The sequence below is a fragment of the Nuphar pumila genome, chromosome 1 (assembly GCF_984573655.1).
Source record: "Nuphar pumila chromosome 1, dmNupPumi1.hap1.1, whole genome shotgun sequence".
NCBI lineage: Eukaryota > Viridiplantae > Streptophyta > Magnoliopsida > Nymphaeales > Nymphaeaceae > Nuphar > Nuphar pumila.
This window is the reverse complement of record NC_143249.1, coordinates 37,502,121-37,521,395: the sequence shown is the minus strand read 5'-3', so window position 1 is coordinate 37,521,395 and position 19,275 is coordinate 37,502,121. Positions and strand designations below refer to the sequence as shown.

At 35.6% G+C, this 19,275-nt stretch overlaps 1 protein-coding gene across 1 annotated transcript in view; it reads right to left on the bottom strand.

Moving 5' to 3' along the window:
- Positions 1-249: 249 nt before the first annotated feature.
- The window catches only part of LOC149848716 (signal recognition particle subunit SRP54, chloroplastic-like), a 180,695-nt gene continuing 161,669 nt past the window's right edge, over positions 250-19,275 (bottom strand). Inside the window, exons 13-15 of the mRNA XM_089997091.1 lie at positions 1,235-1,320; positions 823-948; positions 250-548 (exon numbers count right to left, since the gene is read on the bottom strand). Of these exons, the coding sequence (XP_089853217.1) occupies positions 441-548; positions 823-948; positions 1,235-1,320 (320 nt within the window). The 3' untranslated portion in view covers positions 250-440. The remainder of the gene's footprint in view (positions 549-822; positions 949-1,234; positions 1,321-19,275) is intronic.

Genomic DNA, 19,275 nt, shown 5'->3' with positions numbered 1-19,275 from the left:
AAAACATTTCTTAAGCATCTTTCTTGCTACGCATTTTGCAAATCTAATCTTGCACCCACTTCTTACTCTGTTACTTGTAGGATAAAGTATAAGATTGCTAGCGTTACTCAAAAGATCTAGTTACAGCATAGAAGGCAACAGCCGTGATGAGGTGAAAAACCACTAAAATCATCTTGAAACAGCCATAAAGAGTTACAGTCCACCAAAACAAAATAAATAAATAAACAAAACAATCTAGAACACATTATAATTTAGTAGTTGATTCTCACTTTTATCAATTCAAAATTTGTAACAATAGCTTACAAGGCTTCTATAAAAATTTACAGCTAAATGAAGAACACCATAAGAAAAAGATGGATAGGGAACTACCCAGCCTCCCACCTTGCAAAGAGATGGAATTCCATCATCCAGAATCAATAAGCCCTTGTCTAAATTTGAGCTCATGACTTGCTTCCAAACCCACGTGGACTTGGCGTTGTTGCTGTTGAATCCACAACTTGCCTCCTGGATTCTACTCTCTTCCTTCTTCTGGCTGTCCCAGGAGGTGCCTGGTAAAGAAAAGAAAAATATCAAGACTACTAGGAATTTCTACTCGGAAATATAATGCAAATGTGTGCATGCATCAAAGCATTTTTCATCAAAGTAAACCACTGGATGAGCGTACTACAATGTGTATAGTATATGATGTCTCTGTGTGTGTGTGTGAGCACATGCATACACGTATGCACTAGCATTTGTGGACAAGAAAGGACAAACACAGGTGGCCACCATCTAAACATTTGAGAAAGACAACACACTATCAAACAAAGAGGATGCACAAACCTTTTGTTCAGCTTTAAGTGCTGCTTCAAGATTGCTCAATGCGGGAATTGATCCACCTTCCATGGCTCCAAGCAAGTTCTTCATACGAACACGCATTTGGAACAGCTGAGCTACCAGTTGGTTCACCTGAGATTACTGGTCATTAAGATAACAGTGTTTTTGTTCAACAAAAAATTCATTTCATAACTAAAAACAACCATAATGAGTTGAATTAAGATAGCTGGACTGGTTAGAGTGGGACTATGCTAAAAGAGGGGATAAATGTTCAAATCCACCCCCCCCCCCACAAAAAAAAAAAAAAAAGATAAAAACTACGTCTCAATAAAACTGATATGAAGCTAATGTACTTCCTTGGGACAGGTTAGTGAAACAATATTCAAGACAAAAGTTGTAAGGTGAAATTCGTGAGTACCTGTTGTTCTGTTTTCCCTGATTCAGCTGCAACTCTTTTTCTCCTTTCTGGCGATTCTGCTAACAATTCAGGTTTTTCTCTTTCCTCTGCAGGTTTGCAACAAATAAATGAAAGGCCAAAATCTCTCTCTCTCTCTCTCACGTAATGATCCTATATTTTTACACATTTCATTTATAGATGCATTCCACCTATTGGAAAATTTGACGTTTGACATAACAAAGTTACCAAGATGTTTTCTTATAGCAACATTTATAAGACCATTTCATAATTTTTTGGAGCATGTGGAATTTTGCAGTTATATATGATCTCTGATTCATCAAATTGTAGTGGGACGTTCAGGGTCCTTCTCACATTTTTTGTCCACCATAAGCAAAGTTGCCTGCAAGACTGGAGAATTCAGGTTGTAAACAATGGTTAACATGTTTGCAGGCTCAATAATGCAAACAATATTCTTACGTATATGTGCACACATGAGTAAGTGTTTATCTTTATGGAGATCCTCCAGAAGTAGAGAACCTGGTTTACTGAAACCTAACAATGTAGTTAACAAGAATCTACAATTTTACTACTTCATTTTCTCTATTTTTGACAATATTGTGGTCATAGCTATGTCACATGACATGGATATGGGCATGTGTACATGGTATGACTGTTAAGATTAATGTAATATAAGTATATATATATACATATATGTATACATATAAATATATTTTTTAATACATATTGCATATATATTGTAATAATATATATTATATATATTATAAATATATATAATATATATGGGAGTTAAGTCAAAGCTAGTTTGACTTGCTCCCAACGGCTAGAACTCTAGCCGTTGGGAGATCTCTCTCATTCTTTAATGAGAGAGGACTACCCCTCTCCATTCCACTTCTCTTCTTCTCTTCTCTACTTTTCTCTATAAGTATAGGTGGGTGGGTGCCTTTGTAATGCAAGAGAGTGATGGGTAGTTCTAGATATTTTTGAGTGTTCTTGAGTGCATTTTGTAGTGAAGTTTTTATGTATTTTATTGTTCATTATGAATAAAATCATTTATTCACAAAACTTGTATTAGTTTGTATGTTATAAGTATTCAAATGTATTTCGATTTGGCATTTGGATTACGATTTGGAATGTCTTGGGTTCCACGCCATTTTGTGACATGGTATCAGAGCCAGGAATCTTGTTCATGTTTGTGCTTCGAAAGAAAATTTTGAATTGATTAATGGCTTGGATTCAAAACTCTCATATTCCGATATGTATTTGCTTTGGATTCTCTACTTTAAATATTTATAGTATATATTAAAAAAAATATGTTTGAAATATAATAGATATTTATTAATATGTTAAAAATGAATATGTTTTCAAGTTAATTAAAATTATAACTTGTGGAAAATTATTGACTTTTGATATATGTTTTTGTGTAAGCATGTTTACATGAAATATATGTTTTGATTATGAATATGTATATTTTTTGAAAAATGTCATCATGAAAATTATATTTTACAAGAGTATGTGGTTTTGTTTAAAATCCTAAATACTATGCTTATATGTTTTTCATGTTATTTGCAAAATACAAATTTTTTGTTGTATATATTTTGTTTTATCGTAATGATCATTGGTGCCCTTAAGCATGCGTCAAAGCATGATTATTAGGTATATTATATGAATTTTATGTTAAAAATGTGTTCCTTAAGAAATTTAGATTCTTGTATAATGTATATCTTGAGTCATCATAATTTTAATTCTTTGGTAATACCATGAATATTTTGTATGCACTCATATCGGCATGCTCATGTCCCATATTTTTATGTGGCTTTAATGATTGACTTTACGATATTGCTCTCATTGTGCTAAATTAATTCTTTGAAAAACATCCTCGATTGATTATGCTTGAGAATGATCTTGGATATTTTTATATATGACTTGTGTTCATTTCTCTTTGTCATTCATATTACAAATGACTCTTGCATTGGATGCCTTGTCACATATACTTGAATGCATTTTGTATATCATAATATTAACTTATTTTCTCCTTGTGGATTGTATTTTGGCCCCTAGTAGGTTCTTGTGTTTATACCCCCTTAGAAGGTTTATATTTGATGCATTGTGAGTGATATTTAGTATGTAGTATTAAAATTCATAGCTTTTGTATAGCCTATGTAGCTATACGTTATTAGATTATCTTATTGCTTTGATTATTCATAATTAGTCATAATTATGTATGCTTTTGAGTTTATAAATGGTTCCTCGAGAATCTCTATATGTGTTATTTCCTTAATGTTATATGTCATTGTTGTCTCATAGTAGACTTATGTTTTAAATCTAAAAGGCTATTTTTTAAGATCATATATATTATTCTTGTCTTCTCTTTGAGAGTTATTGGATCCTTTGTATGAGATGTGCCTTAGTGCACTTATTCCTTGATTGGTGGATTTACGAATTCATTTTTGAAGAATTAAGCATGATTTTTATTTGCTTATTAAAGAATTTAAAAATTATCATAGGACATATTGTTGGGCATATGATTGCACTACATTCATTCTAAGATTTCATCTTCTTTATTGGATTTTTTATTTGAAACTTTATCTTTTCAAATTGATTCCTTTCATGAACTCACCTATTTGGAAAATGATTTCCATGAGTATTTATTGCCTTCTTATGGCATTTGTTGTGTTCATCACAGAATTTTATATGATGCATCATTTTTCTTGGCCTTGTTATTTTTTATTCAGAGATATTGGGGTGAGTTGTGTGCACTTCGTTTTATTTCAGTTTAGATTGTTAAGTTATGGTTTGGCTCTAACTGACAATTGTTTGATCTCTGGATCTGAGTGTGTTGTATCACCCATTTATTGTATGACCATTGTTATTATGGATGATTGTAACTCTATTTATTTGTAATGGCTATCTATTTTTGAAACCATGGTGTTTCAAAAGATGGTTAAAATTGATAATTTTATTGATAACATTAGTGTGTTTTCATTACAAGCTCTCTTACCTTTTTGTGTTTCCTCCTATTGTTCATCTTATCTAAGTGTTATTATATGTAGATAAAAGATGTTTATTCACACCTTCGTGTGTGATTTGAGCTCATTGTTGGCATTATATTCTTGATCTAGTTGATGATACACTTGATTTTTAAGTGTCATTATATATAGACAAGAGATGTTTATTTACACTTTCATATATGATTTTAACCCATTTTTAGCATTACTCTTGATCTAGTTGTTGATACACTTGATTTGTTAGTGTCATTATATGAAGACAAGAGATGCTTGTTCATACCTTTATGTGTGATTTTAGACCTTCGTTGGCATTATGCGCTTGTTCTAGTTGCTGATACACTTGTTTTTAAGTGTTATTATATGTAGACAATAAATGTTTATACACACCTTAGTGTGTGTCTTTAGCCCTTTAGTGGCATGATAATTATACTCTTGTTTTAGTCACTAATACACTGAGGTTTGGAGGCCTAGGAGGTGATTGCTTGTGGTGGTCAAAATCATTTGCTCTTTTATGAGAAATGGTTGTTGAATGCATTTTGCATTGTATATGCTTTAGTTGCACGAATTATTCTATGATTAATTGTTTTGCATAATTTGCATAAGGTTATGTTTTTTCAAGCATATATTCAATAAACAAATATATATTCTTTTTTTTACTTACATTGATCTTTGTTGGCTCTTTGTATTGTCCCATAGTAGACTTGTACTTATGCACTTTTGTGCTTGTATTGTGCCTTTGTGTCTTTGTGTTTTCCATGCTTAGACTTGTATGCACTTTTACAATTTGTTTTAGTAAATTTGCATATTTCATTACATGCTTTTCTAAGCATTTCATTAGTGAAATCTCTTATGTATATGCCCATAGTCGCTATTGTGTGCATTTGATGGCGCTTGAGATCGATCTCACTTTGTATTACTTTTTGGTAAAGCTGATGCTTGGGCACTCCTATTGTATTTGTGTGGATCCTCGTTGGGATCCCCTTTTTTTTTTTTTGGTTTACTTCCAAGCATATGTTCTTGAAAGATTGTTTATTGTTACTGGTCCATATGTGACTTCTTCATTGGTTCTAAATTATTGCATGGTTCATTCATGTATACATTAGTGTTGGTTTAAATATTGCTTCTAATTGATCTATGCTTATTTATATCTTCTACTGTGTATGATTTGTTATTGAGTTTTTTCTTCATAGTATTAATAATGATGAAAATCTATGATTATTATACATTAATGTCTTTTGTGAAAGATATATGTGCATGATTTTCATAAAATTACTTTATCATTGTTTGCATCTCTCTTAATATTATTCTATTATGGTCGAGTTTCTCAATGACTATCATGTTTGTAGTTAATGATTGTTCAAAATGAATTCTTACTTTAAATGATTTTGAAAAATGTTAAATTGACTTATTAAATATTTTGTATGTATCTTATGCTTGTGTGTTTGGCCATCCTCTCTTTACAGGTTCTCCAAATATTGGCAGTATGGATGATTCTAAAGACATTTCGAGAATATCAAGACTTGATGATATTGAAGATCCTTTATGTAAATGAGCATATGATTGAGAAACCCTTGAAGAGACACCAAATGGAAGAAATTGATGAAGTCTATGACGACATTTTGTGTAATGGGTTTCTTTTTTTGTAATTTCAAACTTACGTAAGTTTGAGAGGGGGTGTTAAGATTAATGTAATATAAGTATATATATATATATATATATATGTATACATATATATATATATATTATGTATATATTGTATTGTAAAAATATATATTATATATATTGTAAATATATATAATAATATATATTATATATTTAAATATATAATATATATGGGAGTCGAGTTAAAGCTAGTTTGACTTGCTCCCAACGGTTAGAACTCTAGCCGTTGGGAGATCTCTCTCATTCTTTAATGAGAGAGGACTACCCCTCTCCATTCCACTTCTCTTCTTCTCTTCTCTACTTTTCTCTATAAGTATAGGTGGGTGGGTGCCTTTGTAATGCGAGAGAGTGATGGGTAGTTCTAGATATTTTTGAGTGTTCTTGAGTGCATTTTGTAGTGAAGTTTTTATGTATTTTATTGTTCATTATGAATAAAATCATTTATTCACAAAATTTGTATTAGTTTGTATCTTGTCAGTATTCAAATATATTTCAATTTGTCATTTGGATTACAATTTAGAATGTCTTGAGTTCCATGCCATTTCGTGACAATGACATGCTATATAACGTAGGTACATTAAAATGCCCAACATACCTATGTCGATGCTGATACTTTAGAGTACTGGTACTGGGAGCTTTTAACTGCTTTCACATATTACATGTACTTCATATCTTATATATATATATATATATATATATATATATATATATATATATATATATATATATATATATTGTGGGGGAGAGAGCTTTTCAAAAAATAAAGAAAAAATATAGGAAAACATAGAGCACAAATTATTATATATGAAGAACACTACACATTGCATATGTGGAAGCGCCCAAAAGCACCCACCACCAGCATCCTGAAGTACCATGTTGACACAAGTATACTGGGCATTTTCAAGTACCAATGTCACGTAGGGTCACAGGAGTCATCAGTTCTGGGACACTGGACTGGAAACTTGCAATTATAGTGAACAAAGTTTTTTTGTGATCAAACTAGGATTACAATATATTGTGACCTGAACAATTTCATTCAAGAGAAATACACTACATGGTTTATATTAGTCTCATAGATGGAAAATGATCTTGCAGGTTAAATGAGTTAGTGAACGTAAGACTATTAGGCAATGTCAAACTGCAGAGGATGCAACACAATATTGACCAAATCACAGGGGTATGCTATTCAGTGCAAATATCCAGGGAGGAGATACCAAATGATTTGAAGCAAGAAACCATTGGTCAAGCAACGACAGAATTTATGTGCTTTGCTTTGTGTTAAGATAAGTCAACCACTTTAAAGTTTAATTATTCTTAAGGCTGTTTTTGTATTTTCTAAATAATGAAGGACCCAATTGTAAACTTATTCTTTTGGCTAATCTCTATTTAAACTAGAGGAGATTAGACCTAAAATTGATTTTGATGTCTTTCTCTCTCTCGTTTATGCATATTCTATTATTTATTCTACATGGTATCAAAGCAGTCGACCTTGGGAGCGTGATCTCGTGTTCTGCGCCAAAGCTCGAGTGAAGGATATTAGAGTGCGTGAAGGGTATCAGATCTAAAGGTGTGTCTAATTTTTTTTTTTTGAAGAACGAGTGGTACAGATCTGATAACAGATCTGAGGTCTGGCAAGAATCATGACTTAGATCTGTAATCGGATCTAATAGTCGCGGTGGTTCTATGTATCTCTGTCGATCAGATCGCGTGGATACATGTATAGGTGTTGTGTAGAAGTCGTGAAGTGGGTGACAGTTTACAGTCGTTTTTTTTTTAATTAAATGCAGTCTATTGTCGTGGATCTGCATTTTTTTTATCGTATGCTCTCGTTGGTTCAGATCTGTTCACAGATCTGAGTGTGGTGAAGATTAAATATACTGTTCAATCGTGGACATGGATGTCGAAGAAGAAAAAATATTAAATAGTCGTGGATCTGCATATTTTTTTTAGATCTCATCATTATTCTGGTGAGTTCAGATCTGATCACAGATCTGGTGTCGTCGTGAGTTCTGCATCGTGTGGAACCATTCGTTTTTGATGCATTAATATCAGATCATCGATTAAATGCATCTTTTGTTCAATCGTGGACCTGGATGTCGTAGAGAATTTTTTTATTAAATAGTTGTGAACCATTTTTTTTTCAAATATGTTCTGGTTAGTTCAGATCTGATCATAGATCTGGTGTCGTGGTTAGTCTCATCACCGTCTTGGATCTGCATAGTGTGGAGCAGATCGTGCGTTCTTGATGCATTCAGATCCGATTTCTTAGTGAATTGGAGAGTAAATATGAACGATCTTTTGGTAGTCTACCAGATTTACAAACTGTGACAGTTTTTTTTTTTACACGTGAACGTTTATTGCAACAACGTTATTGGTAGTGACTTCTGAGTTAGTGTTATTCATTATGGGTGAAGTTCAGAAATCTGATTACAAGAATGAGACTATTGGGGAATATAAAGCCTTCACAAATCCTTTTTCTTATGGTTCTTCCGTGAAATTAAATGAAACAAACTATGCAAGGTGGTCTAGAACGTTTATGATTTCAGTGTCTGGACATCGTAGAAAACATATTTTGTTGGAAACTGAACCAAATGATAAAATGAAAAAATACATTACTTGGGAAGAAGATAATGACATTGTTATGTCATGGACCATGAATAGCATCGAACCTCATATTGCAGATGGTCTAATTTATTATAATACAGCTAAACAAATGTGGGACAATCTTCGAGATACGTACTCTTAAGAGACTAATGTGAGTCGTATTCTCCAAGTTGAACAGGAGATATATAATTTGCAGCAGGGTGATCAGACCTTGGCCCAGTACTATACCTCCGTTAAAGTTATTTTTGAAAGACTTAATGCTCATAGGCCACTGTGTTGTTCAAAACAGAAGGATCATCAAGAACAGACTATGGTTGCTCGGTTCCTCACAGGCTTATCTTCAGAGTTTTCAGTTGCTAAAGTCCAAATGTTGACCGGATCTGATGTTCCTACTCTTGTTGATGCATACAATCGTTTGAGTAGACTTGCCATCTCTCTTCCACAATCTCAACCTGCATCTCAGTCATCTGCTTTAGTTGTTCCATCTAGTTATGGATGAGGAAATACTCTGAATGTTAGAGGACGAGGTCGTGGCAGAAGTATGGGAGGTAGAGGTAAACTCCAATGTACCTTTTGCGAAAAATCAGGACATTTAGAAGATCGTTGCTGGGATGAATATGGATGGCTTGCCTTTTTTACATTGAAGCCTAATGTTACAAAATTAGAGGTAGCGAATGAAATCAATTCTCCCAGTGATTGTATTACTCTTAGTCGTGCAGAATATGATGAAATGGTCGCTCATCGTCCTTCAAGTTCCTCTTCTCCTATAGCTGGTGTGGCCTACTCAACAGGAGATCATCTTTCTCCCCATGATAGTAAGTGGATTATTGACTCTGGTGCATCTAGAGTCCTAGACATCTATGTGGAAACTCAAAAAAAATTCAGATCTAAGGGCTATTACTGCACATCAGGGAGTCTCATTAGCTGATGGGAGTTCCTCTCCGGTTATTGGTTAGGCAAATGTTTCTATATCTTCTTCCTTGTAGTTAAACAATGTCCTTTATGCTCCTTCATTTCCTCAAAGTTTACTCTCAGTTAGTTGCCTTACAAAAGAACTAAATTGTAGAGTGATATTTGATCATTTGTGCTGTCATTTTCAGGATTTGCTGACGGGGAAGAAGATTGGTGGAGGCTATGAAGAAAATGGAGTCCACTATCTACATCACCATGTGGGAAACATTTATGCTGCAGTCGATTCTTCCTCGAGTCCTGTTCAGTGGCATCGTCATCTCGGACACCCTTCATTATCGAAGCTTCATCGTGTCATTCCTCAAATTCCGTCTACTACATCATTCCAGTGTGAAGCATGTCAGTTGGGCAAGCATCATCATAGTTCATTTCTTTCTAGTCAAAGTCGGTCCAGTCATAAGGTCTTTGAACTTCTTCATGCGGATGTATGGGGTCCTAGTAAGATTCCTACCAGGACCCAATGTCGTTATTATCTTGTTATTGTCGATGATTTTTCTAAGTTGTCTTGGGTGTTTTTAATAAAAGAAAGATCTGAAGTTCCTAGTATCCTCAAATCATTAGTTATTGAAATAAAAACTCAGTTTGAATCTGTTGTCAAGATTATCTGCACTGATAATGCCCTTGAGTTCAAAACCAAAACACTGTTGCAATTTTATCGAGACCATGGCATTCAACCTCAAACCACTTGTGCCTATACTTTCCAACAAAATGGGGTGGCTGAGCGAAAACACAGGCACCTCCTTGATGTAGCCCGCACACTTATGATTCAATCCAATGTTCCTACTTCATATTGGGGTGATGCGATTACCACAGCTTGTTATTTGATCAACCGCATGCCTTCATCATCCGTAGAAGACCAAATTCCTTTACAAATCATGTATCCTAATATACCCCTCTTCTCTCTTTCGCCCAAGGTATTTGGGTGCGTTTGTTTTGTGTACCGACTCGGACTTGACCGTGATAAATTAGCAACTCAAGCCACTGAGTGTATGTTTATAGGCTATCCAAAAAACCAAAAGGGGTATCGATGTTATGATCCAATTTCCCGTCGGGAGTATATCAGTGCAGATGTATCCTTCTTGGAGTCTATTCCAGTACTGGTGCTAGGATGCAAGCTGATCAAGATGACTCATTTCCTCTTAATGTTCCTCCTTTTCTTTTGGAATCGGTGCCCCCATTACCGAATCCAACTCCACCTTCAACTCCACCTACCTCACAGTTTCACAATCCTCCATTGGTGTATGTACGTAGAGCTCCACTTCCTCTAGTGCCTCCATCTTCTTCTTCTCCTGAGGTAAGTACTCCTGATAGCAATGACATTCATATTGATGATAACAACAGGCCAATCACTCTACGAAAGGGGACACGATAATGTACATTATATCCTATGTTTCAGTTTGTGTCAGATGCCAGAATTGGTAATCAGATAAAAGTATTATTTCAGCCTTATCTGCTGAAACTATTTCTCTGAGTTATCAAAAGGCAATACTCGATAGCAGGTGGAAGCAGGCTATGCAAGATGAAATTGATGCTTTACTCTCTCAACAAACATGGGACCTTGTTGGATGTAAATGAGTATATACCATTAAGTACAACTTAGATGGGTCAATTGAAAGATACAAGGCCAGGTTAGTAGCAAAAGGTTATACTCAGACATATGGTGTTGATTTCTTTGAGACAATTTCTCCCGTAGCACGGATGGGCACCATCCGTCTTGTTCTTTCTGTAGTTGTTCACCATGGATGGAGTTTGTGTCAACTAGATGTGAAAAATACATTCCTATATGGGATTTATCTGAGACAGTCCACATGCAACAATCTCCTGCATTCGAGGTTGAGGGGGAGTGTCAGAAGGTGTGCAAATTAAGAAAGGTGATATATGGTCTAAAGCAAAGTCCTCATGCATGTTTCAAAAGTTGTTTGAGGTGATGTCAAAGTTTGGTTTTAATAGGTCAGCGTCAGACCATACATTATTTATTAAGAAAACTAACTCAGGCCTAGTAGTTATGGTGGTTTATGTGGATGACATCATCCTCACAGGAGATAACATGAAAGATATTGCAGTTACAAAGGCTCATCTTCAAAAGTATTTTATTACAAAAGACCTTGGTCCACTTAGATACTTTCTGGGCATTGAAGTAGCCAGCAGCAGTGAGGGCGTGGTTTTGTCTCAACGGAAGTACGTTCTTGATTTATTAAAAGAGACAAGAATGTTGGGAGCTAAACCAACAAATATTCTCATGGATCACAAAGTTCATTTATTAGATGAGGGGTCAAAACTTGTTTATTCTACACTTTGGATTGTTCCCAGTAGTGTAACTTATCTGAATATGGCGTGACTGACAAAACTATGATCTGAAGGAAAAAGAAAACTGTGAACTTGCAAAAATAATGGTGTTGAAAATAGGTGGTTTTAAGTGAAGTCTTTTTATATTAGATGCTATTTGTAATTTTGTTTTCATAATGGGCTTAGTTGTAATTATTCTTTTAAGCCTCTCTCTATTTAACATAGAGAGAGGCCCTAATAACATTTTATCGAGTTCTCTCTTCCTGTGCAGCCCTCTCTCTCTCTCTCTCTCTCTCTCTACCTAGGGTTCGGTGCACCTTTCTACATGGTATCAAAGCTCAGTCGATCGTGGGAGCGTGATCGATTGTGATCAAAGCACAGTCGATCGTGGGAGCATGATCGATCGTGATCAAACTACGATCCAATGAAAATATTTTTTCCAAATCAGGTCAGTGATTAATTTTTTTTTTTGTAAGATCTGATGATAGATCTGGGCGTGCTGCTGGTCGTGGATGCTTGCTGTTGGTTTGGTAGCTCCTCGGTGTTTGTTTGTTTTTTCCGTGACTCCCTGTTGCCGAGTTTTTTCTCACTGTGAGTTTCTGCCGTGATTCTCTGTTGTCGAGTCATATTTCATTCCCTGGTGATTCTGCTGTTGGTTAGTGTTGACGAATGTTGGTTAGTGGTGATTCTGTTGTTGGTTATTTCATTCCCTGGTGATTCTGCTGTTGCTGTTGGTGATTCTGCTAATGTTTGGGCCCTGTTTTTTTTCTGTATCGTGATTTCATGGCGTGAGATCTTGATATCGTGGACATGGGTGCAGTTTGCACTGAACCACGTTAGCTCCCGTGTGTTCATCTCTTTGCTTTCTGATCTGCCGTGAATGTGTGAAAGATATCAGCGCTTTTATTTCAGCCGTGATACCCTGATATTTGGGCCCTGAGTTTTTTTTTTTATCGTGATTTCATGTCGTGACTTCTTGGTTTTTTGGAGAAACAGCAATCAAACTCGTAGTGGTGTTGCTCGTGATTGAAAAATGACTGACTGTCGAGCTGTATATGTCTAGGGAGCAACCTCTGTTATGATTCAGGTTCTGCGTATGCAGAGTTATGTTGGTCGTATTCACTGACGTGCTGAATTTTTTTTTTCATGTTTGTGGGCTGCTGTTCACTACTGTCGTGGAAACTGCAGGCTAGATTCCCTGTTGTGCTGGGAAAGTACTCTTGTTGTGGGTTGCTATTCCTTACTGTCGTGGTTTTTTTTTGTGTGAACAACTGTTGATTGTCATATCGGTTGGTGTGTGAGTGTAACACTCACTTTGTAACACCCCGAAAACTTAACCCAGATTTTTGAGGATTTTTTTTTTTTTATACAGCGGAAACCAATCATACCATAGGGCTAAGCATTCAAGAACATTACAGGTGGAGCAAGACCAAAACATTCTTTTCATTTCAAGATCAATGAAAATTAAGATCAGAGTCCTCACACTATTCTTGGAACAGTAAATCCAAAATCTCGATCGAAGCCTCATCCCGCAGCCGCTCCTAACTCCAATTATTCACCTGAAATTTATAGGAATTAGACTACAACTGTCTAAGTAGGAAATTCGTAACTTTTAATGTGGTACATCATGAATCCAGTATGTGATATGGGGGGGTCAAGTATGATGTTCGATATATACCAAAAATAAACAAAGGTCTATAATATGACAGTCAACAATTTATCAGAAATTAACTGACAGGTAACATTAATAGCAGTATTTATATATATCCCACCACCACAATATGAATCCACACAATTATTCAAAGAAATGCAATTATGACAATTCATAATTCAGGTACGTATTCACACCTCAAGGTACATCCATTATGCATAAAAAAACATTAAACCATACCATGATGCACAATTTTAGTACAACAAGACATTTAACATACATTGAAAGTTAAACATCACGTATCCACCAAAGATATAACAAATAAGGAAAACAGATAATGTATGCATGTTCTAATGCATAACAGGAAAATGCATGACTTATGTGTAATGCATGAATCCTCTTATTATCTTTCCTTAAGTTTCCCTTTCCATATGCATGCCCTATTAAATGCATACAATTTAAGTTTCTCTTTTTAATTACCGTTGCCCGCGGATACACCAAACGGGTACAAACCCCGAGGTCAAGTAGGTTTCCAGGGTAGCTTAACACACAATTTGTATTTTATTACTGGGTTCCAACTTAGCCCTCGACCGATATCAGGAAACAGCACCATCCATCGGAACATTAGACCTCCACATCTAATGTCGGGGACACAAGAGACACCCCACGCCCACAAGTGCCACTTCCTTGGTACCAAAACAAACTCACAGCTGTGACCAACACACCACTCCCGGGTAAAGTGGCGGACTCTCCCTAAAACCGTGGCCACGAGAAAGAACCTCAATATCGGGTTCAGGGGACCAAATTACAGCACACGGAGTTTTTGTATCCTCACAGTCTCCCCAAGACCGGATATCCAAGATTCTCATACTCCAGATGAGATATCCCAGAATGTATATTACACTGTTCTTATTCATTATCTTTTTATTAAGAGCCAATTATTGAGTTTTGCAGTTTCACATGCAAAAACAAGGCAAAAGCTCGCATCAATCCCTGCGAGAACCATCACGAGACTCCAGCCCGTGGAAACACATCGAACAGTGCAATATAGAACAATAATATAAAGTATGATTTTTGCGATGCATTTAAACAATTAAAGAAAAAGCAAACCCAAGCTCAAGGCTCTCCAGGCCTGTGATGATTCATCTAGACCATCGATGCATCGTATGCAAAAATCATAACAACTTGCAATGTATGCAATAATACCAACATGATTCCAAATGCACATTCATTCATACCATTTTAACAATGTGCATGAGCTTCCACAGTCACATGCATGTGTTCACCATCCATGTGTAAGTGCTTTCATGTAATCACTTAACACACATGCATTCATCCATCATCCATAAGCACATAAGGACATTTATACTTGATTTTACATGCTAAACACACATCGATTTCGTGTATGCACATGTACTCAAAACAAATCCATAAATGCACGATAAATAAACATGTCCCATCAATATAGGCACAGGAAACATTTTTATGTGTTAACATCCATACACATGAACATAACCCAAATTCAGCAATTGAAACTTCAGGGCTGCACACATTCATGTCATGTATGCGCCTATATCAAAGCAACTTTGCCATGACATATTATTAGACATCAAATACCTCACCTGTTACAAACTAAAAAGCATGCTAGCATGTGCACTCATGCAACCCTAACACAATCATAAGCATGTCATATCTCAATCATATGCATCTTCACTACGTGTGTCACCTACATCATATACAGGTATTAACCAATGCATCTCTTTTGAGTGTGAGAGTGTACATGTAAAATTTCATATCCACATCAAGCATACATGCTCAAATAAAAATGTTAATAACTGAACCCTGATCACCTTCATGATTGCACAAGCAGTATATTGAAAAGCTAAGATAACATTTTTCATATACATCCGACAGAAGGATGAGTTTCTGCATATGCTAGGGACGATAGTCGCTTTACCAATCCCGAACCCGCTATCCTCCTAGCTAAACATCCAACTAATTCCCAAAATTTTCTTGTCATATGTTATACCCATTACTCCCCATATACTAAACATGAGTACCCATCATAGTTATCTATCTGATAAATATGACCCAGTTGCTCTGTTAACAAAAGTATCATATAAACTTAAGATTTTCTTCTAACCGATTTGTTTCCAGCTAAATATCTTTTCAAAAAATAGCAATTAAGCTATCCTGAAATTTGTGGTAAACTATCTTTTTGCTAACAACTGTTCAATATAGAATGCAGTTAAACACAGAATCAGTTCAAAAACACACCTCGGTGGAATTTAAAAGAAATATAACATTTTATGCATAAGAGTGCAGTATCTAATCGAACTAATTTTTAAAGAAAACAGATAACATGTTACTTCTTCAGCCAGATTCAATAATCAGTCACAACCAAAATAAGATGAGATCTGATAACAGCTCCAAATGTGCCAATATTCAGGTCATTCATGAACTGAAATAATTTCTTACATACAGCTAATGTCCACTATTAGAATTAACTGCTAATAGGGTATATAAGAAAAATAACAATGATCTTAAGGATACTTTTTCGTTTTAACATGAAGTCGCCATCTCTGGCTAATCCAAAAATAATAAAAGATTCAAAACCATCATGTATAGTTTTAAGGGTGTCGATTACAGTATCAAACATTCTGCATCCACACTGTTAAAACATATGTAATAATACCATAATACCCGATAGGGGTATTATGGTTATTTCACAAAGTACCCCATAGGGGTACTTATTTTGTTTCTCGTATTTCACTATTTTTTATTTTTCTTTTTATTTTTATTTTTGTATTTTTTGGATACCGAAAAGGGGCCCCACAATGGAGTCGTTGGGGCCCCCAACGGTCACATATGTGACCGTTGGGGGCTCCCAACGACTCTATTGGGAGCCCCTTTGGTCTCCTCTTCTTATAAATAGGGGGAACCCCCCATGTATGTTGTATTGCTCTTGAGAGCTCCTCTTCAATAATAGTGATATTATTTTTCATGTGTGTAGCCTTTTTATAAGGCCCTTTGTATATCCCTTAGTGGATTTTCTCTCTTGTGCTTGTTGCATTTGTCCGTGTGGGACATAGTGAATGCTTTAGCATTCTTGGTTTCTTCCGCTTATTTCATTACATGGTATCAAAGCCATAAGATCTTCTAAAGGTAAAATCTTGTCTCTCTACTTCCTTTCTTTCTCACATCTTCCTTGTGTAGCAATGGAAGTCAAGATCGATCTATCATTCAAACTCAATGGAAAAAATTACATGATGTGGGCATCCGCAATGGAGAATAATCTCAAAGGCAAGAAGCTTTGGGGTTATGTAATGGGAACCGTTCCGGAACCCCAACTTAAGCTCACAAAGATGGAAGGAGATCAAGAGAAAGCACTTGAAGGCGATGCTCGTCTCAAGGCCATTGAAGATTATAATCATCAAATGGAAGATTGGGAGAGCAACCATGCAAAAATCCTTGCATGGTTTATGAATAATGTCGAACTTAAGGTATGTGCAAATATTGCAAAATTCCGCCGGGCAAATGAAGCTTGGTTTTTTATGAAGGGTATGTTTACCCAAAAGGATCTTGCAAGAGCTTATTTCTTGCAAGAAAAAGTAAGAACCACAAAACAAGGCGACATGAGCATACAAGATTACTATAGTGCTCTAAATCCTTTGTGGGATGAATTGGCTCTTTTAGAGCCTAAATGGGTATCTATGGAGGATGTGGTTCTAAGACAAAAACAAATGGAACAAGATAGATTGTTTCAATTTTTATTTGGGCTTCGTCCCGAATTTGAACAAGTGAGATCCTCACTTCTCCATAGATCCACGTTTCCTCCCTTAGAAGAAGCTATTGCCGAGATTACTCAAGAAGAGACTAGGCATAGCATGGGTAAAAGCATAGAGGAAGTTCTTGCCGTATCTAAACCCGGCAATCATGTTAAAACATACAAACCACCTCATTTTGGTAAGCAAGGGAGTGGTGGAAGAAAAATGATTATATGTCACCATTGTTATGAGCCGGGACATATTAAACCCGTTTGCCCAAAGCTAAATGGGGCATTCAAGCCAAAGGTGGCTTCCGTTGAAGAATCCACCACCAAAGAAGATGACGGCAAGAACGGGGATCTCAAAGACACTCTTGGACAAATCTCCTTGGCTCTTCAACAAATCTTAAAGGTCACTTCTTCCACCTCCGGTGCCGCCATTGCCTCATCATCACCTCCCGGTACGTACTCTTGGATTTTAGATTCCGGAGCTTCTTTTCACATGACCCCTCATGAAAATGCATTAACCAATGTGCACACCAATTCAAAAATGTCTTGTGTCTCTACGGCCGATGGAACTTTTCTCAAAATAAATGGTGTTGGAACTCTTGATTCTAAAAATGTTCAAAATTTCCTTGTTCCAAAAGTTAGAATAGTTCCAAAACTAAATCTTAACCTCTTTTCCGTTTCTCAAATAGCCGACCATGGATGTGAAATATCTTTCTCATCCCAAGGGTGCTTTGTGCAGGATCTCCGGTCCGGGAAGCGGATTGGGCAAGGCCATAGGAAGGGAGACCTTTATTTTATGGATAATTTAATGCTTCCAAATACCTCATTTTGTACTTATGTCCAAGACAAAAATATTGAAACTTGGCATAAAAGGCTTGGACATCCAAGTTACTCTAAAATGTATCTTTTTCCTTTTGGACACAAGTTTTGTAAAGAAAAAGATATCAATTGCAAAGATTGCATTTTTGGGAAAATGAAGTCTACTCCTTTTCCTATTAGATCCTTTGTGACAACAAGACCTTTTGAATTGGTGCATTCCGATGTTTGGGGGCCATCTCCGGTTCTATCTAAAGGTGGTTATTCATATTATGTTACTTTTATTGATGATTATACTAGATATGTATGGATTTATTTTCTTAACTTTAAATCGGAAGTTTTTAACTTCTTTAAAGAATTCCATGCAAAAATTCAAAATCAATTTCAAAGTCAAATATCCATTCTTAGATCCGATTCGGGTGGAGAATACTTATCAAATGATTTTCAAGCATATCTAAAACAACATGGCATTTGTCATCAAAAATCTTGCCCAAGAACTCCTCAACAAAACGGTCTAGCGGAAAGAAAACATAGGCATATTTTGGAAACCACTAGATCCTTACTCATTTTTAAAAATATTCCTAAAAATTTTTGGGCCGAAGCCGTGTTAACCTCCACCTATTTAATCAATAGGATGCCATCTTCAAAATTGAATAATATCTCCCCTTATGAAAAACTTTTTAATATGACACCCGACTACAATCGTCTTCGGATTTTTGGGTGTAAATGCTTTGTTCTTTTACATAAAAGAGATAAATTGTCACCTAAAGCAATAGAATGTGTATTTTTAGGATATGGTGAAAATCAAAAAGGTTATAGATGCTTTGATCATAAAAACAATAAGTTATTTGTCTCCAAAGATGTAACCTTTCTAGAAGATGAAAATGGATTTGACATATTGGAAAAATCAAATGAAATTGATTATATGTTTATCAATGATCTTTTAGAAGATTCAAATGATGACTCTTTGAGTCATCCGGAAATTTTAGAAAATACTCATGATTCTCATGATGATGATGTATCACCAACTAATGGTGACAATCTCCAAGTATACACTCGGCGTGAGGAAGCCCAACCTATTAGTGCTTTAGAAAAATTCTTGCGGCTTAATGAACCCCTAGAAGAAACCTCCCTTAGGCGTTCTTCTAGAGAATCAATTCCACCTAATAGGTTTGTCTCATATGAAACTCTTTCACCTAAATATAGAGCTTGTCTAATAGCCTTGCATTCTTACTATGAACCCTCCCATTATAATCAAGCAAAAAGTATACCT